Source organism: Centropristis striata, chromosome 3, assembly GCF_030273125.1.
Source record: "Centropristis striata isolate RG_2023a ecotype Rhode Island chromosome 3, C.striata_1.0, whole genome shotgun sequence".
NCBI lineage: Eukaryota > Metazoa > Chordata > Actinopteri > Perciformes > Serranidae > Centropristis > Centropristis striata.
This window is the reverse complement of record NC_081519.1, coordinates 2093555-2121406: the sequence shown is the minus strand read 5'-3', so window position 1 is coordinate 2121406 and position 27852 is coordinate 2093555. Positions and strand designations below refer to the sequence as shown.

At 33.4% G+C, this 27852-nt stretch overlaps 1 protein-coding gene across 1 annotated transcript; it reads left to right on the top strand.

Moving 5' to 3' along the window:
• The first annotated feature begins 22 nt into the window (after positions 1-22).
• chmp4ba (charged multivesicular body protein 4Ba) lies at positions 23-27740 on the top strand. The gene is made up of 5 exons (XM_059329990.1): positions 23-336; positions 16910-17087; positions 19304-19418; positions 22220-22346; positions 24165-27740. Exons 1-5 carry the CDS (start codon positions 153-155, stop codon positions 24224-24226), a joined length of 666 nt encoding a protein of 221 aa, XP_059185973.1. The 5' UTR covers positions 23-152; the 3' UTR covers positions 24227-27740.
• Positions 27741-27852: the final 112 nt, after the last annotated feature.

Genomic DNA, 27852 nt, shown 5'->3' with positions numbered 1-27852 from the left:
AAACAACAAGAGCAGCAGCAGCAGCAGCCCGTCCGGCTCGGCGACCATAGGAGACAGAAAAAGGCAGCAGAGAGTATCTTACCGGCTTCACAGAGAACCGAGTGTCCGTGTACGGTTAAACACGTCCGTTATTGTTTACATTTAGTCCCAGAATGTCGCTGTTCGGTAAGTTATTCGGTAGCGGCGGTAAGGGAGGCAAATCGCCGACACCCCAGGAGGCGATCCAGAAACTCCGAGAGACCGAGGAGATGTTGGCCAAAAAACAGGACTTCTTAGAAAAGAAAATCGACCAGGAGCTGATGACGGCGAAGAAGAACGGCACGAAAAACAAACGAGGTGAGGAAAAGCTCCGGAAGTTGGTGGTTTTTGACGCGTTAGTCAAACCAGCTAGTTAGTTTGTTAGTTAGTTAGCCCGCAGGCTAACGACAGAGCAGGAAGAGGGAAGTTGGCTGTTGACAGGCAGACTCACCTGAACACGAGACTCACCTGAACACTAGTCTCACCTGAACACTAGTCTCACCTGAACACTAGTCTCACCTGAACACTAGTCTCACCTGAACACTAGACTCACCTGAACACTAGACTCACCTGAACACTAGACTCACCTGAACACTAGTCTCACCTGAACACTAGACTCACCTGAACACTAGACTCACCTGAACACTAGTCTCACCTGAACACTAGACTCACCTGAACACTAGACTCACCTGAACACTAGTCTCACCTGAACATTAGTCTCACCTGAACACTAGACTCACCTGAACACTAGACTCACCTGAACATTAGTCTCACCTGAACACTAGACTCACCTGAACACTAGTCTCACCTGAACATTAGTCTCACCTGAACACTAGACTCACCTGAACACTAGACTCACCTGAACACTAGACTCACCTGAACACTAGACTCACCTGAACACTAGTCTCACCTGAACACTAGACTCACCTGAACATTAGACTCACCTGAACACTAGACTCACCTGAACATTAGTCTCACCTGAACACTAGACTCACCTGAACACTAGTCTCACCTGAACATTAGTCTCACCTGAACACTAGACTCACCTGAACACTAGACTCACCTGAACACTAGACTCACCTGAACACTAGTCTCACCTGAACACTAGTCTCACCTGAACACTAGACTCACCTGAACACTAGTCTCACCTGAACACTAGACTCACCTGAACACTAGTGACATGAACCATGAATTTAAAGGGAAGTACAATGGTTATTACTTAACATAACCTCAATCAATCAATATCCTTTATTTACAACCTGACAGGAACAAACTAAAGAGCATAGGAGCTAAAATAAAAGAAAGTTATTCACCTACAAAGTTTGGTTTATTGTTGCATAACTTACAGTTTCAGTAACCAACTAACTCCAAAACTGTGTTTTTATAATAATATAACTAGGGCTGCAACTAACGATTATTTTCATTATCGATTAATCTGTCGATTTCTTTTAAACGATTAATCGATAAGTTGTTTGGTCAATATAATGTTGAAAAATATCAATGAGTGTCTCCCAAACCACAAGATGACGTCCTCAAATCTCTTGTTTTGTCCACAAACCAAAGAGATATTCAGTTTATTGTCATAAAGGAGCAAAGAAACATACAAGAAATATTCACATTGAAGAAGCTGAAATCAGAGAATTCTTATTGTCTTTAAAAAACTGCTCAAACCAATTATTCAATTATCAAAATAGTTGACGAGTAATTTAATAATCGATTTGCTGATTACTGTTGCCATATATTCAATTGAAAACTGTACAAATACAGTATATTTAATGTTTAACCTTATCAACTTTATGGATTTTTTAACTTTTTGATTCTTACATTAAAAAAAGGTTGGACAGGGGCAACAAAATTTAGTCCAAAAACACATGTTTGCAACATTTTGCAGGTAAACATGCAAAATAACCACACTGAAACAGCTACAAAGCTACAAAATAAGTTATTAACCCTACAAAATGTGCTATATTGTTACATAACTTACACTTGGTTGACAGTTTGTGGCGTTTAGTTTAACTAACTAACTCCAAAACTGTGGTATGTTGACTGACAACCACATAAAATTAAACACAAGCTTAAAAATAACTCACCTGCCATGTGTTTTGAGTTATATAATGTTCTGCATGTTTGCATGAAGCATAATACAATTGTGGTAGACTTTATATTTGAATAAAGTATAATTTGCTTAAAATTTGCACATACTGCAGGTTGTTTTGACAACCGAATAAGTTGGTAGACGTAAGAATAGACAGGTGGTAATAATTTGCTTTTACTTTTTTACATATATTCAATAAAAACTGCAAAAAGACAATATATTTATTGTTTATTATAGTTTTTACTTATCAGCCTAATGGATTTTTGTAACTATATGCTCCTTCTGAATTTGATACCAGCATCACATTTAAAAAAAACTTGGGTCAGGCTCAAAAAACACCCATTCAACAGGTAAACTGGTATATAGTTAACATGTGACAGTGACATGATTGTGTGTGAAAGGCTCAGTGGTTCACAAGCAAGAATGGGGCGAGGTTCAAAACTTTAGAGCCCACGGCGTTGATAGCCTGCACATCTTTGAAGGAACCTTTAATGCTTAAAGGGACATGCAGGTTTTTTGGAGCAACACATGCTGCAATTCAGGAAATGTCTTTTTTTGGGACGTCCCTGTTTATTACAGTAAGACAACGCCAAGCCACATTCTGCACGTTACAACAGCATGACGAGAAGGGAAAAGAGTTTTGGTGCTGGACTACAGTTCATGCTTATAGTTCAGACTAGGGCTGGGCAATATGGACCAAAAGTCATATCCCGATATATTTAGGCTATATTTAGGTATTCAAGTACAATAAAATACAATAGAATAAAATACTGAGGTAGCATAAATAAAAACAACAATAGAGAAAAACACAGAATAGAACAACAAGGACACTTAAGAAGTTAAAAAAGAACATCAGTTGGTAGGATGGTTGGCAGATGATGGTAATAATTAAACTGGTGATATGATGGCAACAATGCTATAGTGACTAGACGGTTTATAATAATAATAATAGTACAGTATATAATATATATAATATAATATGTAATAATAGATAACAATATAAAAATAAAATGAAAAATATAAATAAAGTAATTATAAGTAAAATAATATGATATATAATATATAAGAGTAATAATAATAATAATAAATATATATATAAATTATATTTGATATATATCCTGATATTTTTATCGAAAAGTGAGAGAAAATGTTCAGTCAAATTCAAAGCCAAATATGACATGTCACAAGTGGTTTTATTGAAACCGTTTAAGTGAACATAATAATAAAAAAATCAAAGCTCCGTAAAGTGCACATTTAAATAAAAAAAGCCTATGAAATAAACAGGCCACTTTTTTTGTGAAATAAATATATTTATATTAGAAAAGAATAATGAACATTACAAAAGAACTAAATATGACAAACCCTAGTAAGGGCAGCATTTATATTTAAAGAAAGAAAACCTTTCTTTTATATCGATATATCGCCCAGCCCTAACGACGCGTATATTTACAAATAGTACAGAAATACAAATTCAAAATACAAATAATAGATATAGATAAATAAATAAATAAGTAAAAATGCTATTTACATTGCAAAAGAGCTAAATATGACAACTTGTAAGGGCAGTATTTATATATTTATTTATTTTTTAAGGAAAAAAAATTGTAATACATGATATATGCGATATGGTCTAATTCCATATCACATTTAAAAATATATCGATATATTTTTTATATCGTTTTATTGCCCAGCCCTAATTAACAATCATGTTTATTAGTTTGAAAGTTAAATATATTGTATTTTTGCAGTTTTCATTTGAACATATACACTACTGGTCAAAAGTTTTAGAACACACCAACTTTTCCAGAATTTAATTGAATTAATTATTATTATTATTATTTAATTATATTAATTATTATATACAAAATTATGCAGTTTAATGTCTCAGTGTACTCTGAAATGAATGCACATTTGCAACATTTAAAATTCTTTATTGAGCATGATAGTGTTTTGAAAATAAAAAAAGATTCAAAATCACATTTTATGTTGAACTAAAGGACTAAAAAAAGACACAAAATGACCAGAAAAAGACAAAAAATAACTAAAAAAAGACACGAAATGACCAAAAAAAGACACAAAATGACTTTCAAAGACATGAAAAGAATTCAAAAATGGACAAAATAGCCCAAGACTCCATAGAGTTAAGTTGTTAACCCATTTCTTGTTCCCTGAAAAAGGCCTACTTGTATAATTCTGAAATGTACATTATCTTTCAGTTTTGGTTAAGCTTACCTTTTTTTATTTACCTCTGGCAGTTCACCACTTACCTTTGGACCCTTTCAAGCTGTTCATTTGACTTGAACTGCTTGAATTTCAGTAAAAAATGGAAAAATTGGGGTTTTCTAAAACTTTTGACCGGTAGTGTATATATAAAAGAATTGGAAAACACAAGTAATTCAGTTGAAGGCCTATCAGATAAGACACTTTACAGAAACGTAAAGTCTTCTGCGGCAGGATTGACCAACTCTGGAAAGATATCATGGCAGCAGTAATTAGCTCCTCAATCCCTTGAGTAAAACTAGCACAGAGCTATATGGGACATGCTACTGGTTATACTGGCAGGAATGTGTACTTGAACATGTTACATAGCAACACAGAAACCAACCCTTACCAGAGTACAAGCATGCAATAATTAGGGTCATATGTCTTGAGTAATATAAGGAACAGAAACACGCTGAAAGCACAAAAACACCTTCATTTTCATCAGATTTAGTTTGACTCAATCTAGTTAAAAAGTCAAATGAAGAGAAATACTGTATTCTCTACTTTTCTGCTGGTTACACTTGTTTTTACCTGACTTGGGATATCTACAGTAGCTGATTTTATACATTATGTTCCCATTTACAGCTTGTATTAACTTGCAATTTGTCTGTTTTGTCGATATATTGAGGAAAAACACTTGATGTGGGTGCAAGAGAAATAAAGTAGAGCCTATTGTTAACTGGGTGTAAACAATGGATGTATGGTGATTACAAGACAACAGATTATCAGGGCTAAAAATGTAACTGTGTCCTCTTTGGCTATCTGCTAAATTAGCCTACAGGCTAGTTCTAAAGCTAACAGTGTGTTCAGGTTAACTGAGGTGACACTTCTCTTGTTTCAACTCTCTTTTAACTGTGATTGTAACCTTCAGCAACAACTGCAAGCTGTCAAACTTTAGGAATTATTGAGGAAAGGTCCAGTGTTAGTAAAGCCAGGGACATTTTCTGCATGGAGACGTGTTAAAATAATATTTTCTACATTTCTAAACATACTTTTGATTCACAAATTCATTACCGTAATGCGTCCAGATAAGAATGTCATGGTTTCCTCACACAATAAATATTTAATAAGCTTTATAAAAATAAATTTACATTCGTTTGAAATGTTTAATTTAACAGAATATAATCAAACAATGGTTTTTGACAATGTATAAAGAACAAAATCTGAAAGAAAATTGATGAAAAATGGTTATATGTTAAGGTAATGATAGAATTGTTTGCATTAAATATATAATTAAGTGTATAAATGGGAGCAAGGATCGGTATTCAGGGAAATCTGTAGCACCATTTCCCACCGCAGGACTTCTTAACATTTAATGGAGCAAATGCTGGAATGACTTTGTTGTTATTAAAAGCAGTAACACTGCAGAGACGAGCACTTAAAGGGTTACATCCCTCTGATGGATGACTCTGCAAGACTGGAGCTACAAAAATGCTTTGGCGTGTAATTCGATAACAAGCTATACAAGTTCTATTGTCTGCAAACAAGCTCCTTTTTTCAAGAATGTTTGGAAGCTGGACAGATTCAGAAATAAGGGACTCTATCTGCACAGAGCGTGCTATTGATAGGCAGCTGTCTGGGAAAAAACAAGAGTCATTTTATATAATCACCATGGCCCAATCAAGGTTATAATAGTTTTGGATTTTTCATTAGTTTTAGTTTTAATTTCGCTGTCAAATTTTGTTTTCAAATTCAGTTAGTTTTAGTTAGTTTTCAGAGTGAGTTCATTAGTTTTAATTAGTTTTTATTTTTGGGAAAATGCTTAGTTTTAGTTTAGTTTTTATTAGTTTTAGTGTTAGTTTTATTTATTTTTGTAATGGGGTATTTGTTGGGTGCCAGATTCAATAAGGTCACAATAAATGTTTCCTTTATTTCCTTTGTCTGATCCATCTCAGCCCCAATAAGTTTATTAAGTCATAAAACCAGATGGATGAAATAGATTTCATATCAACCAAAAGAATTACGTATGAAAAAAGTTGACAAAGACGAAAACTAAGGACATTTTCACTATAATTTCAGTTAGTTTTGTAACCACAAAATACAGTTTCAGTTAGTTATCGGTTTTTTAAAAACCCTCGTTTTTATTTTTATTTCAGTTAACGAAAATGTTTTTTCAATTCTAGTTTTTGTTATTTCGTTAGTTTTCGTTAACTATAATAACCTTGAGACAATGAGGTAGAAGATCCAAGTTTAAAGCTGAAAAGTCTCATTGCCATGGCATGTTATAAGGTGTGATTTTTGAAAAGGAAAGCCTGAATGGTTATTCCAGTGAATTATTGTTAACGAGGTGTGAAAGAGGCTTTATTAGTAAACCTCCTCCAGCAGGTCCTGCAGGTATTTATGTAACCAACAAGGAAAATACTGGTTGCCTCAAGATCACACACACACTTTGTTTTATCTACTTTAGCTCAGACCATGATTAACCCTCTGAAATCTTTTAGGGCTATTATGTCCATTAAAAATATGTTTAAAAAAATCTTCACCATGCCATGTTGGTATCAGTTTTTTCAGCGTTACCTCACCTTTATGTCCTGATAATTAACTTTTAACTTTGACTTACTTGATCAAAATGTTCAACCCAAAAGAAACAAAGGAAAACATAAAATCTGATCTAGAAAATGATGTTTCAATACACAGAATTTTAAATGTTGCAAATATGAATACAGGTTGCGTATATAACATATAACAGGTAAAATGAGGATAATATCTAGGGTAACACTTTACAATAACCAACTAAGTGATGTTTATAGATGGTTTATAAACCAATTATTAACAATTTACAAAGTGCTGTACATATTTAATCTTTAAATGTTTTCAACCAATTTCTTAAAGGTATATGAATCATTTCAAAATAATTTACACACTTAATATCGTGTTAAAAATTTTATAATGAGTGCAACTAAAACGATTAATAAACCAATCATTTTAATTTAATTTACTGTTAAAGGTAAATTAACTATAAACTTACATTAATATACCATCTATTTCCCATTTATAAATTATTTAGTTAGTTAAACATTCATAAAAATATGTATTTACCATTCTAAATGGCCTATATACGGTTTATAAATGATGATTTAACATTAATAAACTATCTGTTTACCATTTAGAAATGATGGTTATTGTAAAGTGTTACCATATCTAGTTCTATATTTTTATACTAAATATATTTGACATTATCTCTGGTTTTACTTGGCCGAATGTAATAAAAAAAAAAAAAATCTGGAATGGAGTTTCAAGCCAAACCTTTAGAGGGAAGCTGATGGAGAGGCTCGATGTTGCTTCATTTTTATGTCTTCACGTCATGAAGAAGTAATAATAATCAAAGTGTTTTTATTGATTTTCATATTCAAACATCCCATTCAAGACAAAACAATAGGATTCAAAATATACATCACAAATACAGGTCTAAACTGAGACAAAATAGTGACAAGACAGATCCTAAATAAATACTAATACCAGACATCAGACATACCCACCAGACACTCTCGGGTTAAAAATAAATAGATAAATAAAAATAACAAAAATGACAACAGCAACAATAATAATAATATTCATTCATTCATTCATTCATTAAAAAAAAAAATATATATATAATAAAAAATAGTAAAATAATAATAATAAAATAAATAAAAAATAAATAAACACAAACACAAAATAATAATAATAAAAAAATAGTAAAATAATAATAGTAATAATAAAATAAATAAACACAAACACAAAATAATAATAATAAAAAATAGTAAAATAATAATAGTAATAATAAAATAAATAAACACAAAATAATAATAATAAAAAATAGTAAAATAATAGAAATAATAAAATAAATAAAAAATAAATAAACAAAATAATAATAATAAAAACTAGTAAAAATAATAATAGTAATAATAAAATAAATAAAAAATAAATAAACACAAAATAATAATAATAAAAAAAATAGTAAAATAATAGAAATAATAAAATAAATAAAAAATAAATAAACAAAATAATAATAATAAAAAATAGTAAAATAATAATAGTAATAATAAAATAAATAAATAAACACAATCACAAAATAATAATAATACAAAATAGTAAAATAATAATAGTAATAATAAAATAAATAAAAAAATAAATAAACACAAACACAAAATAATAATAATAAAAAATAGTAAAATAATAGAAATAATAAAATAAATAGAAAATAAATAAACAAAATAATAATAATAAAAAATAGTAAAATAATAATAGTAATAATAAAATAAATAAAAAATAAATAAACACAAAATAATAATTAAAAAAATAGTAAAATAATAATAGTAATAATAAAATAAATAAATAAACACAAACACAAAATAAAAATAAATAAATAAATATACGCCAATTATGTTGGAGCAGATGAAAACCCATGTTCAAAATATGAAGAAGTACTGTGGCGGTGCGTTCATGGACTCTAGAGGGTTAAAGTTTTATTTCAGCTTGTTTGGGAGCACACCACTCCCAACAGCAGGAGAATAAAACCTGTAATGAATTTGTTTAGTGCAGAGGGTCAGGTGGTGTTTTAGGAGAGTTTTAAACCGCTTGTGATAACACTGTTTACCGTCACAGTTCTGGCCTCTATAATTGTGGCAAGAAAATATGACATGACACACCCCTGATAACATACAGCTATATTGCCTGCTGTGGTTGCTGGGAGATCTGTGATGCAACCACAACTCCTCTAGGAGAAGCACCACTGGTACCACTGGCACTGTCAGCTCATTTATGACTGGTTTTAAAAGTCTTCTTCTTCATTACGTGCTGCTTCAGCTTCCAACGCTGAAACCTGAATTTCAACATAGTTTGTGCTATCATTTTGGCTCTCTTTTGTCAGTGGATAAATATTACACAATCCATAAATTCCTCAAAGCAAACACAACAAGTCTAGCATGATAACAGCATCTGCACAATCTCTCTCGGGTTTAACTATGTGGTGTTGTTTACACGTTTTATGAGTTTACTGCACCTCCCACTGGCTGTTTGTCTTTAACCCATTGAAGCCTGGAAAGCGGATACGTCGTTTTGTAGTATTTGTATAAGCTTTCAAATACCTTTTTGAATTTCATTTCTATCTGCTACAGAGGCTGAAAAATCTATTATTTAGTAGAAGAGTTGACACTTTTTTCCAGAATTTTTCCAGAATTTCCAGAAAATTAGAGGCTTATTTTAAAATCGCCCAGCGATTTTTCAGGCCTCAATGGGTTAATCAGACCCTTTGTCTTTAGTTAACGTTTTCCACTTAAGTCAAGTCAAGTCAAAGTTTATTTAAAGAGCACATTTAAAAACAACCTCAGTTGACCAAAGTGCTGTACAGTTATTAAAATAGAATAAATCATACACAACTGGGTATAAATAAAAACAATAAAACGAATAAAATACTAAAAAAAAAGTAAAACAATAGAATAAAATAGTAATAAAAACTCAATCCAAAACAGAGTTAAGTTAAGGGTGATTGTCATGAAGCCAGTCTAAGTTCTTTCTGTGAAGATTATAAGGACATACTTTATTAAACTAAATATATTTCACTTTTATATATGAACAATGTAACCAAAATGAGCCACAATTCATTGTTTTGTGTTAAAATAATATTTTCTATATTTTTAAACATACTTTTGATTAACAAATTAATTACTGGAATGCATCCAGATAAGAATGTCATGGTTTCCTCACACAATAAATATTTAATAAGCTTTATAAAAATAAATTTACATTAGTTTGGAATGTATAATTTAACAGAATATAATCAAACAATGGTTTTGTATGAAATGAATGTATAAAGAACAAAATCTGAAAGAAAAATGGTTATATGTTACGGTAATGATAGAATTGTTTGCATTAAATATATAATTATATTTTAATAAAATACTTTTTTGGTGATACCAGCTACCCTTGAGCAGATTTAAGTGCTTGCCAAGGGAAAAAAACAACCTTTCGTTGTTTTTTATTTTATTTCAGAATGTGTTACGGTAATGAAGTTTGCTCACAGTGTCTCTAAAAATGTCAGAAGGTACCTTAAAATTATTTTAACTTTTGACTTTAGGTTATAAAGGTTATAAAGGGTCAAAGAAAATATGTATTTAATGCTCTTGGATTATTGCTATGAGCTGCACCATGTGAATCACCGTTAAGTGTTTCCTCTAAAAACAACATGGATGGCATTACACAGTGGTGAGGAAATCTCTCTGCCACAACAACTAACAGAGTAAATCAGCAGCATGTTCCACTTCCTGTTTGAGTATCACCAGAATGACCAGTTAAGGGAATAATTTCTCCACCACCAACAGTAATAAACCTCCAGCTCTGACACTGACTCATCTCAGTAGAGTAGAGCAGCCATTCTCAACCTTGGGGTCAAAGTGTTCATGTGTTTTAGTCTTTTTGGTCATTTATTGTCATTTTGTGTCTTTTTTTTTGGTCATCTTGTATCTTTTTTTGGTCATTTTGTTTCTTTTTTTGGGCCATTTTGTGTCTTTTTTGGTCAATTTGCTTCTTTTTGTGGTTATTTTTGTCATTTTGTGGTCAATTTGAGTCCTTTTTTGCTTAATTTTATGTAATTTCTTGGTCATTTTGTGTCTTTTTTTGTCATTTTGTGTCTTTTTTGGTCAATTTGCTTCTTTTTGTGGTTACTTTTTGTCATTTTGTGGTAATTTTTTGTCATTTTGTGGTCAATTTGAGTCCTTTTTTGCTTAATTTTATGTAATTTCTTGGTCATTTTGTGTCATTTTGTGTCTTTTTTGGTCAATTTGCTTCTTTTTGTGGTTATTTTTTGTAATTTTGTGGTCATTTTTTGTCATTTTGTGGTCAATTTGAGTCCTTTTTTGCTTAATTTTATGTAATTTCTTGGTCATTTTGTGTCATTTTGTGTCTTTTTTGGTCAATTTGCTTCTTTTTGTGGTTATTTTTTTGTAATTTAGTGGTCATTTTTTGTCATTTTGTGGTCAATTTGAGTCCTTTTTTGCTTAATTTTATGTAATTTCATGGTCATTTTGTGTCTTTTTTGATCATTTTGTGGTCAATTTAATTCTTTTTTGGGTAATTTTTGAGTCTTTTTTTGGTCATTTTGCTTCTTTTTGTGTTTTTTTTTGTCATTTTGTGGTAATTTTTTGTCATTTTGTGGTCAATTTGAGTCCTTTTTTGCTTAATTTTATGTAATTTCTTGGTCATTTTGTGTCTTTTTTGATCATTTTGTGTCATTTTGTGGTCAATTTAATTCTTTTTTGGGTAATTTTTGAGTCTTTTTTTGGTCATTTTGCTTCTTTTTGTGGTTATTTTTTTTGTCATTTTGTGGTCATTTTTTGTCATTTTGTGGTCAATTTAAGTGCTTTTTTCCTTAATTTTATGTAATTTCTTGGTCATTTTGTGTCTTTTTCTGATCATTTTGTGGTCAATTTGATTCTTTTTTGGGTACTTTTGTGTCTTTTCTGACAAATCCCAAAGTATCAAGTTGTTACTTTCCAAGGAGTCTCTGTCTTGAAGCTGACTGTTACACACTCAGGAGGTTAGAATGGACCTTTAAACTGATAGCAAAGCACTTAGATTAAAAGTAACAATAAAATATATAAAAACATATATATAAATGCACAGACAGAGAGATGTTTTAGTTGTTGTCTGCTTCATTATTTGTCCAAAATTCGTCGTATCAACTGAGTTTGAGTAGAGTTCATGAAGCTGGCTCAGTAGAAAGGAACAGGTCGACAGGAAAAAACAACAAAGAATCACAGATTCAAAGTGACCTGAAACTCAAGCGGGCGGTCTGAATACAGCTCTGCCATCAAGATAATGTAATAATGTTGGATAATGATGTTGTCGGAGCAGGAATAGGGCCGAGTGCTGATATAATCTGATGAAAGAGGAGCTGTGGGCTGCTGTCTGGCCCCTGGGGGACCCCACAGACCACATACAGCAGATTGATATATGTGTGTTTGTGTGTAAGTGTGAGATAAAGCCCAGTTTTGTATTTAGAGACCATGATATTTTGATCTCATGGTAAATTAACTGTGACGTACTGAAACTTTAAAGGGTTTTTTCGGATTTGCATGATCATAATTCTGTGAATAAGAGATTTATTGAAACGATTGAAAAAAAGGCTATAGTCATGTAAGGAGCACCATAAAGTTGTATTTAAGCCAAATTATTGAAAAAATAACATAATAGTCATAACAATTCCACTTGTGGGAGACATGAATGTGTTGGGACGTTCTGTAAAACACAAATAATAGGTGTATATTTACAAAATTGGAAGTTCATTTGTTTGAATATAAAATAATAATCTATTTGAATATTATGTTTTAAAGGATTAGCAAATTATCACACTTAGGGCTGGGCGATATGGACCAAAAGTCATATCCCGATATATTCAGGCTGAATATCGATATACAATATATATCCTGATATTTTTATTGCAAAGTGAGAGCAAATGTTCAGTCAAAGTCAAATATTAAATGTCACAAGTAGTTTTATTGAAACCGTTTATTTAAGTGAACATAAATACTGTATAACAACAGGAGTACCTTTTTTTATTTTTATTAAAGCTCCATAAAGTGCACATTTAAATAAAACAATATCTTAAATGGAAAAAGCCTATGAAATAAAATATCTTTTTCTGAAATATATATACATATATATTTCAGAAACCTCTTAAACCGTGTGATGCCCTTTTTCCCAGTTTTTTAATAGGCTGAATGATTATTTTATTGATAGAAAAAAAATTGAAATTATACTATGTAGTGCTGCAATAAATTATTTTTTTAATAATCAATTAGTATGTCCGTTGTTTTATTTTATTTTTTGATAAATTACTAAACTATTTAGTCCATTTAAAGGTCAGAATTTAGTGAAAAGTTCCAATTTCAATTTCCCAGAGCAAAGTCGCTTGAGCTAAAATCAAAATATATTCAATTTACGATTATCAAATTACAAAATCTTAACATTTGAGAAGCTAGAACCAGTAAATATTTGCCCCTTTTAACTGTGTAAATTGGCATAAAGGAAAAAAATATTGTCAAAACACACACACATGTGTATATATATATATATATATATATATATATATATATATATAATAACAAATTATAAAATAAAATAACAAACATTACAAAAGAACTAAATATGACAAACCCTAGTAAGTATTTATATACATAAATAAAGAAGAAGAAAAAAGAACTATATCGATATATCCGATATGGTCTAATTCCATATCACATTTAAAAATATATCAATATATTTTTTATATCGATATTTCGCCCAGCCCTAATCATACGTTTTGTTTACATTTTGACAATTTATTTTTTGGGAATCGTAACTGTAAATGTAAAGGAAACCTGGTGAGATATTTCAGTTTAAAGGATTAGGACTAACCAGGTTAGACAGACTTTTGCAAGAAAAACTAAAACCTGCGTTTGAAACCAATCTATCAAAGACAGCGGAAGTATCAGCAAATGTTATTGATTGTAGCTGTGTGAATCTTTGGCTCTGAATAAAGTATCTCAATCAGATAGCAGCAGGCTCAGCAAGTGGAAATATGTTGAACTCAACTTTGATCCTTTTAAAAGCCTTTGAAACCTTATGTAACTTCTATCACATCATCTAATCTTGATCCTAAAGTGAAGCTGTAATCACCTGACTCCCTCCTCACTAATGACTCAGCCGGTTTTAGACACTGACTCACGTAATGTGGGGATTTCCTGTGTCAGCACCAAAGGGGAATTCCCTGTGTTCTGGTTTAGATAATTTATTACAGCCAGAGACTGAAATCTTACATATAAAAAAACACATAACCTTTTAGTAACCTAAATAATTGATTAGTTTATTGACAGATTATGAGCTGGCAACAATTTTGGGGCTCGAGTTTAAGTAGCAAAATATCAGAAATGCCTAATATTTTTCCCCTCTTAAAATATGTCTTGCTTCTGTCTATTTTATATGATTGTAAATTAAATATTTTGGGGTTTTAGACATTTTGCCTGACAAAACAAGAAAGACCGTGTGATGCCCTTTTTCCATTTTTTTAATAGGCTGAATGATTGTTTTATTAATAGAAAAAAAATTAAATTATATTTTGTAGTGCTGCAACAAATGATTTCTTCATTATCAATTAGTATGTCAGTTTTTCTCATTTATTTTTTTGTTAAATCACTTAATTTCTTAGTCCATTAAAGGTCAGAATTTAGTGAAAAGGTCCAGTGACAATTTCCCAGAGCCCAAGTTGGTTTATCTAAAATCAAAAAAATTCAGATTATGAATAACAAATTAGAAAATCTTAACATTTGAGAAGCTAGAACCAGTAAATATTTGCACTTTTCACTGTGTAAATTGGCTTAAAGAAAAAAAAAGTATTGTCAAAACAGTTCTTGATTAATTTTCTGACAATAATTGTTTCAATGCAATTGTTTCAATGCAAAACATTTTTTTTTTACTAATCAGTAAAAATCCAACAGTTGCTTCAGGTTTTCTAAATATTATCATGCCAGTTATTTGATAGATAGGAGATAGAGATAGATAGGAAATTTATTTATCCCAAGGTAGGAAATTACAGTGTAGCAGCAGCATTACACACAGAGACAATAACAACACAATTAAATAAAAAGAACAACCTAGGCATACTTAAAAAAATAAAGATGAATATGCAGTTTATGCAGTATAGAAATGTTTGTGCTGTGAAACAAATAAGGTGCAATGAACAGTGTGCATAAAAAACACATAAAGTGCATAACAGTTGTATGTAATGAACCAGACTATTATTTGTTATTGTACAGTGTGATGGCATGTGGCAGGAAAGATTTTTTATGTAAAAATGGACAAACAAACCTGGAACAGTCTGACTGAAACAGTCTGACTCTGCAGGGAGAGATTTGGCTCAGACAGGATTTTGTCAGATTACAGAGTCCTGCTTCATTAGAATTAAACATGCAGTAAGTATTTTACTGCAGCACAGATCTTCTGCTCCTTATTTGTCCCCAGACAAAAGGAGAGGCTGAACCAAAAGTCCAGCTTCATTTGGCTCCATTCAATCTCCACTCAAAGTGTTTTAGATTTTTGTTTTTAGTGTAATTGTTTACCTGGGTGATTCTCATGAACATGGTGCAGCTCATAGCAAAACTCCAAGAGCATGAATACATATTTTCTTTGACCCTTTATAACAAATACAATCTAAAGTCACTGTTTAATATGAATTTACAATCTATTTAAACATTTTAAGGTATTTTCTGACATTTTAAGAGACACTGTGAGCAAAATTCATTACCGTAACACAAAGTTTTTTGTTTTTTTTTCTTTGACAACCGCTTAAATGTGCTCAAAGGTAGCTGGTATCACCAAAATGTATTTTATTAAAATATACACATATTTTAATTCAAACGATTCTATCATTACCGTAACATATAACCATTTTTTCTCATCAATTTTCATTCAGATTTTGTTCTTTATACATTGTTAAAAACCATTATGTTTGATTATATTCTGTTAAGCCACGGGGGGCCCCTGCAGGCGGCCTAAAGAGCCACATGAGGGTCTGGAGCCACAGGTTGACCACCCCTGCTCTATATGTAATGCTAAATTGTGATGAGGTTGTTAGTGATTTTGGAGGCCGACGTTATAAAGCTTTTCGGGTAATTGTGAAGCTGATTATTGGTTATGAAATGATGATTAAAAATAGCTTTCTTGTACAGTTAAATTTGATTGCTGTTATAAAATAATAAGATTCAGTCACTGTTCTGTAAGTGTAACATGGAAAATGCTCCATAAATACATTGAGCCAGTTGTGTGATGAATCAGCTGCCCACTGAACTAACTCCAATGCAATGTCCAAGCATGATCCAGTTTAAAAAGCGGTACAAACACATGGTTTTCACAAGGTACAGGGAGGAAGAAGGGCTTTAACAACCGTGTGTTTTCATAAATGATAAATTATTTATGTATTTGTTTATTTAATCTATTTATTTTCTATTTTTTTGTAAATATGTAGTATTTAAATATGTATGTTTAGGGAAAAAAAAGTGTTTTTGTATTATTACATAGCTAACTACTTAGCTAAGTAGCTTGCTAAGCTAACAACTTAGTCAAGAAGTTAGCTAAGTAGTTAGCTTAGCAAGCTAATTAGCTAACTACTTAGCCAAGAAGTTAGCTAAGTAGTTAGCTTAGCAAGCCACTTAGCTAAAAACTTAGCCAAGAAGGTAGCTAAGTAGTTAGCTTAGCAAGCTAATTACCTAACTACTTAGCCAAGTAGTTAGCTAAGTAGTTAGCTTAGCATAAACATTCATTATTTAAATATGTATGTTTAGGGGAAAAAAAGTGTTAATTGAGTAGTGGAGAAGGTTTAAATAAGCATCTGCTCCATCCTACTCCTTTTTGGACATGTTGCGTTCACATTATAGCTTTTGTTTTGACTATTGCTATTTTTTTTGTTTTGATTATTCTCATTGGATTTGTTTGTTTTTGAGTTTACTTTGTTGTGTTACTCACACATGTTCGATATAAAAGCTGAACTAACTGTGTCCCCCCGTGTCTCCTGGTGTCCAGCGGCTCTACAGGCCTTGAAAAGGAAAAAGCGTTACGAGAAGCAGCTGGCTCAGATCGACGGGACGCTGTCCACCATCGAGTTCCAGAGGGAGGCGCTGGAGAACGCCAACACCAACACAGAAGTGCTCAAAAACATGGGCTACGCTGCCAAGGCCCTGCAGGCTGCACACCAACACATGTAAGAGATGCATCAGAAACCAGGCACAGATTTAGGAATTATTTGTTGGTTTTGTAGGTAGTGTCGTGGCAGTTTTAACAACTGCACTAAGTTAATGGGTGAGCTGGCCAAACACAAAGCCCTCAATACTCTGTTCAGCAAGTTTTATTAGCACATTCATATTCCATACACCGCACAATTCCGAATGGCTTTTTTTTTTTTTTTTAATTATCTTTTTTATTGATTCCACATATCAACATTCCAACGACATTTTACATGTGCTGTAACATTTTCCAACAGTAATAGAATATTCGCATACTTCTCCACCACGGAGCAGAGACATAGTTTGACACAAATTATCAAGTAAAGTTACAGTAGAAGTAAAATGAAACCTTTTTCCACTGCTCTCCTTGTTTTCATACCTCTCTTGCATTGTCCCTTTTTCTCCTGTTGGAGGGTAAACATATCAAATAAACATATGAACAATGAACAAGTTTGTAGCCTGAATCAAGGGGGTCAATAATCTACAATACACAAGTACAAAGTCTGCTCTCAATGGAGACACAAAATCAACCCAGTTTTTCCAGTATATTATAAAAGTATCTGTTGAGAAAGTCAGCTTCTCCATTCTATATATATCCAGCGTTACCTCTACCCAATCCCCTATTTTTGGTGCTTCTGTTTTTAGCCATTTTCTGGTGATGGCCTTTTTAGCCGCCACCAACATTATTCGAAATATGTATTTTTCTCCTGACCTTGTAATCTCCTGGTTCTCTTTTCCCAAATATAAGACTTCAAATGTAAGTGGGAGTTGCACTTTCAGAATTTTTTCCATGCTCTTCTTTAAATCCTGCCAATAAGGTATAATACCAGGGCATCCCCAAAAGATATGAAAATGATTGGCCTTATCTTCCCCACACAGTCTCCAACATCGTGTGTCTCCAGATTTCTGTTGTGTCGGTGTAATAAAGTATCTTACAATATTTTTCCAACCATATTCTCTCCATGAGAGGGAGCATGTTGTTTTCCACTGTCCTTCATTTACCTTCTCCCAGTCCTCCTCTGATAACACCCTCCCAGCCCGAATGGCTCTTTTACAGTACAACAAAGCCCCATACACCGCTCGACTTATGACTGTTGCACTTTTCAGCATTGGCTCTTCAGCCAGACTCAATGCGGCCCTATCTTCCTGCCCTATACAACACATCAGGACAGACCCCCCTGGTCTACATGTTCCCCTCAGTCATGGTGTTATCAGAGTTCAGGCCCTAGTGAGTTCCCACAATGCCTTGTGTCTTGAATATCAAGTAGGTCGCCGCCTACTTCTTGTACCACTATTACAGGAAGAACCAAATTCTGCTGCAGGAGGACTGTGCCGGCGGCTCGTTAAGAGGAGAAAGAACGAGTCTCCGAAAGTCTCCAGTAACACCAGAAAAAGTCGCTAGATTTGTTGCTAGTAGCTTTTTTGAAAAATATTCGCTAGGGGGGTCTGAAAAGTCGCTAAATTTGTTTGTTGGCAACACTGCTGCTCACTGCCCTTTACATTGATGTCCTAAGAGGGTCTGACAGGATTTGATGAGCTTGTTGACGACTCAAAATAAGTTGAAAATAACGTTGTGTGTTGTTTTTCCTCACACAGTGCGAGTAGAAATCATAAGTGGCACATTGATATTAATGATCATGTGAAATTTCAGCAGCAGCGCACGTAATTCAGTGCAGTGTCTCACAGTTTTACCATTTTATTCCATATTTTACCTTGTTCTGCCAAATAATTGACAAGAAAATACTTTATAAATGCTGCATAAATTAAAGATTTTATCGTTAAATATTACAGTATATTTTTGTTAGAGATATGGTGTTTAGTACATTTAACAGTGGGAAAAAGTATTTTTTACAAAAGATAAATGCAAAAATTACAGTGATGCCTTTTATATATATTACAGTATATTTTTGTTACAAATATAGTGCTACAGTGACTCTGATAAAAGGGATGAGGATGAAAAGAAGAGAAGTTACTGCAGCGTTTCCCTACATTCATTCATTCATTCATTCATTCATTCATTCATTCATTCATTCATTCATTCATTCATTCAGCAACTGGTAACTTCTCTTCTTTTCATGCTTCCATTTAAGTGGGTGGCCTGTATATCTAAATGGCACACAATCCATCAGGGATTTATTTTAAAAACAAGTATTTATGCATGCATGTTCATGTTGCCTTGCTTTCTGTTTTGCAGGGACATAAACAAAGTAGACGATCTGATGGCTGACATCACAGAACAACAGGAAGTGGCTCAAGAAATCTCAGATGCAATTTCCAGACCGGTCGGTTTCGGAGAAGAGTTCGACGAGGTGAGAAAATCTATTACAAGCAACTTTACCTGTGTTTAAACGGTTTAAACCAGCGGAACCAGAGTCTGAATCACTCTGCCGTAGATCAGACCTGCTCTAGTACTTATTCTGTGTGTTTACAGCTTCATTTACTCATCACAAAAGCTAAAACTAGTAGACTCTAATAAAAGGGTAGCAACCTGCAGCTCCAGAGCCACATGAGGCTTTTCAGCAAGGTTATTATAGTTAACGAAAACTAACGAAATAACAAAAACTAGAATTGAAAAAACATTTTCGTTAACTGAAATAAAAATAAAAACTAGAGTTTAAAAAAAAACGATAACTAACTGAAACTGTATTTTGTGGTTACAAAACTAACTAAAATTATAGTGAAAATGTCCTTAGTTTTCGTTTTTGTCAACTTTTTTTCATTCATAATTCAGTGTTTCTATTTGAACATGCAGGAACACATTGGTAAATATGTTTACTGAGACTGGGATGTTACACTAGAACCAAAATTCAAAACAGTTAATAACCTTATTGAGGCTGAGATGATAAACCAAAGGAAATAAAGGCAAAATGTATTATGACCTCTTTGAATCTGGCACCTAACACATAGCCCATTACAAAAAAACTAAAACTAATAAAAACTAAACTAAAACTAAGCATTTTCAAAAACTAATAACTAAACTAAAACTAAAAAACTCACTCTAAAAACTAACTAAAACTAACTGAATTTGAAGACAAAAATTCACAACAAAATTAAAACTAAAACTAATGAAAAATCCAAAACTATTATAACCTTGCTCTTCAGGCCATCTAGAGTGACTCCATGTGGCGGTGACAAAAAAATTATACAAAATGATTATGCAAAAATGTTTATTTCTTTACATTTAAAATTATATTTTTCATTGGTGTAGGTCCAAAACAATTTGTATTCCTCAAACGAAACATTTATAGATTATACATGGCTGTAAAAACATTTTAATCAACTAAAATGTGCATTATAGCTAATAAAAAGTCTACCGGTCGGCACCTTAAACCTTAAATTTTGCCAACTTCAAGTCTAGTCTTGAGTTTCCCTCGCTAGAATAGCTTTCAATTCCAAATCTCCTGATATATTTCATACAAAAATCATAAAAATAAATGCTCATTATAACTTATTATTAATGTTGGTAGGCTAATTTAGACCGTAGTAGGCCATATTATCCTTATTCTAAGGCTTAAAATAAGGTTATTTTGTTAGTAAAGGTAGCCGACCCCTGCTGTAGTATCATTATTAGGAGCTCTGCATGTTTCCTCTGCATGCATTAATTATTCTGGGTTGTTGTTAAAAATATTAAATTGCAATTTATTCTGACTGACATGTACATTTTTTGTATTTATTTGTATTTATTCATTTGCACCATAAGAAAAGACAATTACAAAAAACAGAAATGTAACAAGAATAGTAAGTGTGGGAGAGGTTAAAAAATCCTATATGGGCTTATAAAAAGGACCGGCCCAAGAAATATACAAAAATTTTAAAATAAAACAACAACAATGAGAGAAAGCAACAACAAACAACAAAAAAGAAAACAATACAAGTGCCATTTTATAGCACACACACAAAAAAGTCAGAAATAAAAACATGGGTGTGTATAAAGTAAAATAATTGTATTCGAGTGTATGAGAGCATGTATAAGAGAAAATGATCCAAAGACAACTTTACTGGAAAAGAAACTATTAGGAGTCTGAGTATGTGTAATGTGGCAAAAAGGAAGTGTATCTTGTGTTGTAAGAATGGAAATTTCAATTGCAAAATGACTCTGAAGATCCGATGGAATTATATTTTCCTTTTTTCATTGAAAAGTATATTAAAATGATCATGATGGGATTTTCTTTCTTTTTTTGTGGGGTTTTGTACCAAACAAAAATCAATCTAAAATCGGTAACACTTTATAATAACCATCTAAGTAATGTTTATAGATGGTTTATAAACCAATTATTAACCATTTACAAAGTGCTATATATATATTTAATCTTTAAATGGTTTCAACCAATTTCTTAAAGGTATATGAATCACTTCAAAATCATTAACATACTTAATATGGTGTTAAAAATGTAATAATGAGTTAAACTAAACTATTAATAAACTATTAATTATAATTTGATTGTTTGTTAATGGTAAATTAATTATAAACTTACATTAATATACCATCTATTAGCCATTTATGAATTATTTAGTTAGTTAAACAGTAATAAATTATGTATTTACCATTCTAAATGGCCTATAAATGGTTTATAAATGATGATTAAACATTAATGAACTATCTGTTTACCATTTATAAATTATGGTTATTGTAAAGTGTTACCCTAAAATCTGTAGAACACAATTTATAAACCACAACATCTCTGCAGCACCAGAATTCTTAATCCAGAAAATCATACCTAACTCATACCATTTTAACAAAACATAGATTTATTGTGAGACATAAGATAAGACATTTCTGCTATTTATCATTTTGTATTTATTATTAATATTTATTATTAATATATATTTTTTGTTTGTTTTCCTGAAATGACTTTGCATTTTTACAGATATTGCACATTAGAGAAAATATGTTTCAGCATGTTTAATAGGTTAAATAAGTTGCATAACATGCAACATGCAATATTGGCAACTGGCATCACCTAATACACACTTTGGTTTGCAGCTTTTGGCGATAGAATAAAATAGAGGAAACCGATTATTGTAAAATGATTCGGGGTGAATGTGTGGTGTGCCTACACGAACCTGGTTGTGTGGTTGTTTAATTGTGTGTGTGTGTGTGTGTGTGCAGGATGAGCTGATGGCTGAGCTGGAGGAGATGGAGCAGGAACAACTTGACAAAGATCTTCTGGCTGTTGAAGGAACCGAGGACGTTCCTCTACCCAGCGTACCGTCGACATCACTACCATCTAGACCAGGTATTACATCACTACAATAGAAGAAAAATCATTTTCATTCATACACACAAACAACCAGATTCAGCACAACATCTAAGGCACATCATATACATCATCTATACAATAACACAATAATTAGGGCCTTGGGGCAATCGCACCGAGCACTGCTGTTATACTGTGGATTTCTTCTTCTCCTCTTGCGGACGCAATTTCGTCCCGCTACTAGTCCTACAACTTGAAGAGTTGCAGGACAAATTATATATCAAAACGTGCGTGAAAAACTGCCCAAAATTTTGCATTGAAGTGAATGGGACGGCCGACAAAAAATGAGCGAAAAAGAACAATAATTGGAGATTTTTAAACGTCTACTTCTCCGGCATAATTTCACCTAGAGACTCCATTTAAACTTTAAACAGTAGACACAAGTCTTGTGTATCGGTGTATTAATCCACGTTTCGATAGGTCATATAGTTTTTTATCAATCCCTGTTCAATGACCATGATCATTTTTGGAGAAATTCTGAGATTATAATGGGTGTGTATTGCACGGAATGTTCGTGTCACAGTGTGTGATGTCATCACCAGAGTATAGAGGGAGAGAAAAAACTGTCAAAAAATAAATTTGAAAACTGCGCTCCAGGCCGCAAATTCCACTCTACAGAAATAATTTATACATAGAAACGTAGGAAAATTAGTCTTCTCACTCACAATCCTCTGGTAAAGCTGTCAGAGTTATAGTTTGGGCGGAGGACGCACAGATGCGCCACCAACACCACCAACAGCCCCTTTGACTCCCATATTAAAAACGCAGGAAGATTTCGTAAAAAGGGGAATTGAACAGTTTTTTTAGATTCCTCTAACAAAGCTATTTTTTCATTTTTCTTAAAAAAAACATATGTAGACGTTCAGGAAGAACTCAGGACGCTCAAAGTGAAGTCAGATCAATGATAGGTATTATGGTTTTGCCAAAAATGCTTTCTGTTCGAGGACAGAAATTCCAGTCCAACTCTGGCTGCTGTCACTCTTTCATTAACAGGTGTCAGTTAATTCTGTTGATTGCTTTGATCTTTGATGTGATTACAGTTACAGATACACACACACACGCGCGTAAGCGCTCACACTCCTCACACATGCATACACCTGCTTCAAACACAAGTGCGCGCGCGCACACACACACACACACACACACGCACGCGTAACTTTATGCGATTTTCGCTACACACACACACACACACACACACACACACACACACACACACACACACACACACACACACACACAGACACACATTTTGAGGTTAAAGGGCATAGTTATAAATCTCTGAAGAATCTCATCATAGTGTACACACACCGGCAGTAGCCCCCGTGGCCCTTTCAGAATTTCCCCAGAGGAAATTTTCTAGTTATTATTATTACTACTACTACTACTACTACTACTACTACTACGACTACTACTACTATTATTATTACTGTGATAGACTACTATTATTATACTGGCCTTATTATTTTTTTATTATATTAATATTATTATTATTATTATTATATACTGTACTATTAATATATACTGTCTAGTCACAATAACATTATTACCATCATATCATCATGTTGCCACTGTACCTTACCTACCAACTTATCTTCTTTTTAGCATCTTAAGTGTAATTCTGTGTTTTTCCTATTGTTGTTTTTATTTATTCTACCTCAGTATTTTATTCTATTGTATTTTATTGTACCTAAATACCGGACTACTGTGACAACCGAATTTCCCTTCGGGAATGAAAAAGTAATCTATCTACCAACTATCTATCTAATAATATGTTGTGATTGTTTTTGTTTTTTTCAGCCAAAAAGGTGGAGGAAGACGAGGACGACATGGCGGACCTGGAGGCCTGGGCGGCTAACTAAGCTAGCTCGCCCTAGCTAGCTCGTGCCCCTCTCCTGTCTGTCTGTGTGCTAGCAGCTAGCAGCTAGCTGCTAACTGCTCCCAGACTTGTGGAGGAGAGACAGGGACTCTGGGCTGCTGAGCTGGCTGCTGGCATGTTGCTCTGTCTTAAAGCCTTTTGTCCCAGTATCTAACCACACCCCAACCCTAAAGTATGCACTTGTGCACATATTCAGTGAGTTAAAAATGAAACCAGGCCGGCCCATCTCCTCCGATTAATGTCCCGGTAATAATCCCTCAGCTGCAGCTGAACACTCCCCAGTTTCCAAGGGGCGTAGAGCAGGGAAAGCAAATGCCCCGCCCCCTTATTTTAGAGGAAAAAGACAACATGAATGAGCACTTTTGGACAGAAAAAGTGCAAGTGCGTACTTCTAGGGGAAGGGTGTGTGGAGGACCAGGACGAGGCCTGTTTCTGGGACGAATGTGAAGAATAAAAGGATGTAAGGTGGGAGGCAAAACAAACAAACAAACAGAAAGAAAGACAACATGATTCAGCCATTTTTCTGCTTCCTGCGTCGTCGTACGATGATGACGACGACCCATCGCCTACACTATCTCTGCTAAATCTCAGCAGCAGTTATAAACAGATGAATGAGGAAAAATGTAGGACTTTTTCATTGAAATATCGCTGTTAAACTATAAAACACCATCAAGCAACAACATGTTGTAAAGGGAGGATCCATGTCTCTATATCTCATATCACTCATTAGGCACTCAGGAGCCAAACAGTTAAATCCCTAACATGTTTTATAAGTGCCTGGTTTTAATTAATGCCATCCGTAAGGTTTCCAGGTGGGAATGTTAAAACACTAAAAGCTTTGAAACTGGCGTTGCAGCTACGTTTCTCACATCTAATCTGCCACGACTGAAGCGTAGAGATTTACTGAACTATACATTTAACCACCAGATGTGAAAAAGCAAGAAAAAAAACATTTTCTAGGAACTTTTCTTCTTCAGACAGTGAAAATTAGCTCTTAGCTTGCAGGCTCATTTCACCAGTAAGTGTCTTTACCTGTGGCTGCGACAAAATAATTATACGAGACAAATTACTGTTTTCTTTACATTTTTATTTGTATTCATCATTGGCATCAGCCCATTTGAGTTTCTATTCAATTGTCAAAATGTGCAGCTAATATAAAGCATTAAAAAGTCAATTTAAATGTGCACCAGAGCTTTTGAAACTTACGAAATTCTACGGCCCGGCGCCTTAACTCTCTAAATTTTGTCAACTTCAAGCCTAGTTTTGAGTTTTTCTAGCGAATTTTGTCAACTTCAAGCCTAGTTTTGAGTTTTTCTAGCGAATTTTGTCAACTTCAAGTCTAGTTTTGCGTTTTTCTAGCGAGGCGAGCTTATGATTCCAAATCTCCTGAGATATTTCTTATGAAATCATATTAATAAATGCTCATTATGGCCTATTAGTAGGTTGTTTTATCTTCATTGTGAGGATCAAAATAAGGTTAGCGGATGTGGAAAAGAATGTTTTCTAGGAACATTTCTTCTTAATTCTACAAGATGAATTACTGTTTTCTTTACATTTTTATTTGTATTCATCATTGGCGTCCGCTCATTGGAGTTTCTATTCAATTGTCAAAATGTGCAGCTAATATATGGCATTAAAAAGTCAATTTAAATGTACATCAGAGCTTTTGAAACTTACGGTCCGAAGCCTTAACCTCAAAATTTTGTCAACTTCAAGTCTAGTTTTGAGTTTTTCTAGCGAGGCGAGCTTATGATTCCAAATCTCCTGAGATATTTCTTATGAAATCATATTAATAAATGCTCATTATGGCCTATTAGTAGGTTGTTTTATCTTCATTGTGAGGCTCAAAATAAGGTCAGCGGCTCCATTCGGACATTTTATCTCTTTTTTTGGGCCAATAATGGCTCTATGGCTCTATACCAACAAAATACTATCTTGTACTTGCAGTTCAGTGATTCCCGACCTTTTATTTTCTTTTTTCTTGATATTAAATAAAGTCATAAAGCTCTAATGTGGCTGCCAGATAACGCCTTGAGTGTAAAACTTCTGTTGACCTCCACGTGTCAGTTTGTGGTTTAACGTCGATGTTCTGTGAGAAAATCCTACATTGTTTGAATTTGAAGATAATGTGTGTGAGTGTGTGTGGTGTTTTTCAAGCCTTTTGACACAGTGACCTCTTGTGCATATTTAGTCAAATTGAGATGGTGAGCTGGATCTTTCTTTTCCTCAGTACGCTCCTGACTCACCTGTAGTGCAAAACTGATTTTAAATCCCGTGGAGAGGCCGCCGTGGGGCCGTGCTGGCTCCGTGTCGCTCTGCGGGATGATAAAAACGGCGCTCGCCGCCCCGCCATGTACGGCTGTAGCTGCACGCCACTCCTTCTGTCAGCAGACACGTTTATGCATGGACGCACCGGGGTCGGCCCGCTATCAAATCAAACACATGGTTGAGAATGTAATTTAACCCTCTGGGGACGTTTCTGAACACTTTTGATTTTTTGCTCTTCATGTACCACATAAAAAATGTTTATATGCCCATATTTGGTATCCAGTTTTTCTTCACCTATATGATCTGACAGTTATTTTCTCACTTTAATCAACATATTGAGCCCAAAAATCATGAAATCTGAGTTAAAATTATACGATTTACTACAATAAAAACCACAAATATGCTCAATGAACTGTTTTGGAACTTGGAAATGTAAACATAAGATGCAAATATGAACATATAAAAAGGTAAACATTTAAATATAATAAAACTATATGCAAAAAAGTCCCATAAAAACATTTATAGGTGTTTTTTTTTCCTTGTTAGCTGCAACTCTTCAAAACAAACTATGTGTGAAATTACCCAGAGAGCTCCACCAACGCTCAAATATTTCTGTACTATCAAATTAAAATGATCATATCTTTGGTTTTACATGAGCTAGGAATGTCAAACAAAAACTGGGAGAAAGTTTCAAGTCTGAACTTTGTAGTGAAGTTGCTAGCAGCGCTCCATGTTAGCTCGTTTTTTTGTTAAACGTCACATTTTCTGATCAGGACGGTACGATCATAGACCCCAGAGGGTTAAACACAACCTGAAATATACAAATTAAACAAAGTAGTAATTTGAAATTCTAGAAATGCCCTGCTTAGCCTGCTGCCCCCGCGACCCGGCCACCGGATAAGCGGAGGAAACTGGACGGATGGGACACAAAATCAACTTATTTGTGAGCGGGCCGACCCCAGTCCTGATATATTTAAAGACAAACTATTGAAAAGACACTTGCATATGCCAATATATAGTTTGTATTTCTTCTTTTCTGCTTACCTCGAATATCACTCATGTTCTATCTGGCTGCACAGAAACACAGTGTGACTGTAGCCAGTTCTGCTCAGAGCTGTACGAAAACCGTTGGACATTGGAGGATCTCCGTGTGGCAGCCGTGTTGCTCTGTGACCGGGGTTCTGTACAGTTTATCTTAATAAAGTTGGGATTTGGTCCAAGTATCAGAACTGGTGCGTCTCTTGTTTCCCTTTCATGCCTTTTTCTCAATCAGCAATCATCTGGAAAGTGAAAAAAAAACTTGTTTTTACAGTAAAAAAACAGCAGCTGTGGTTGCTAGAA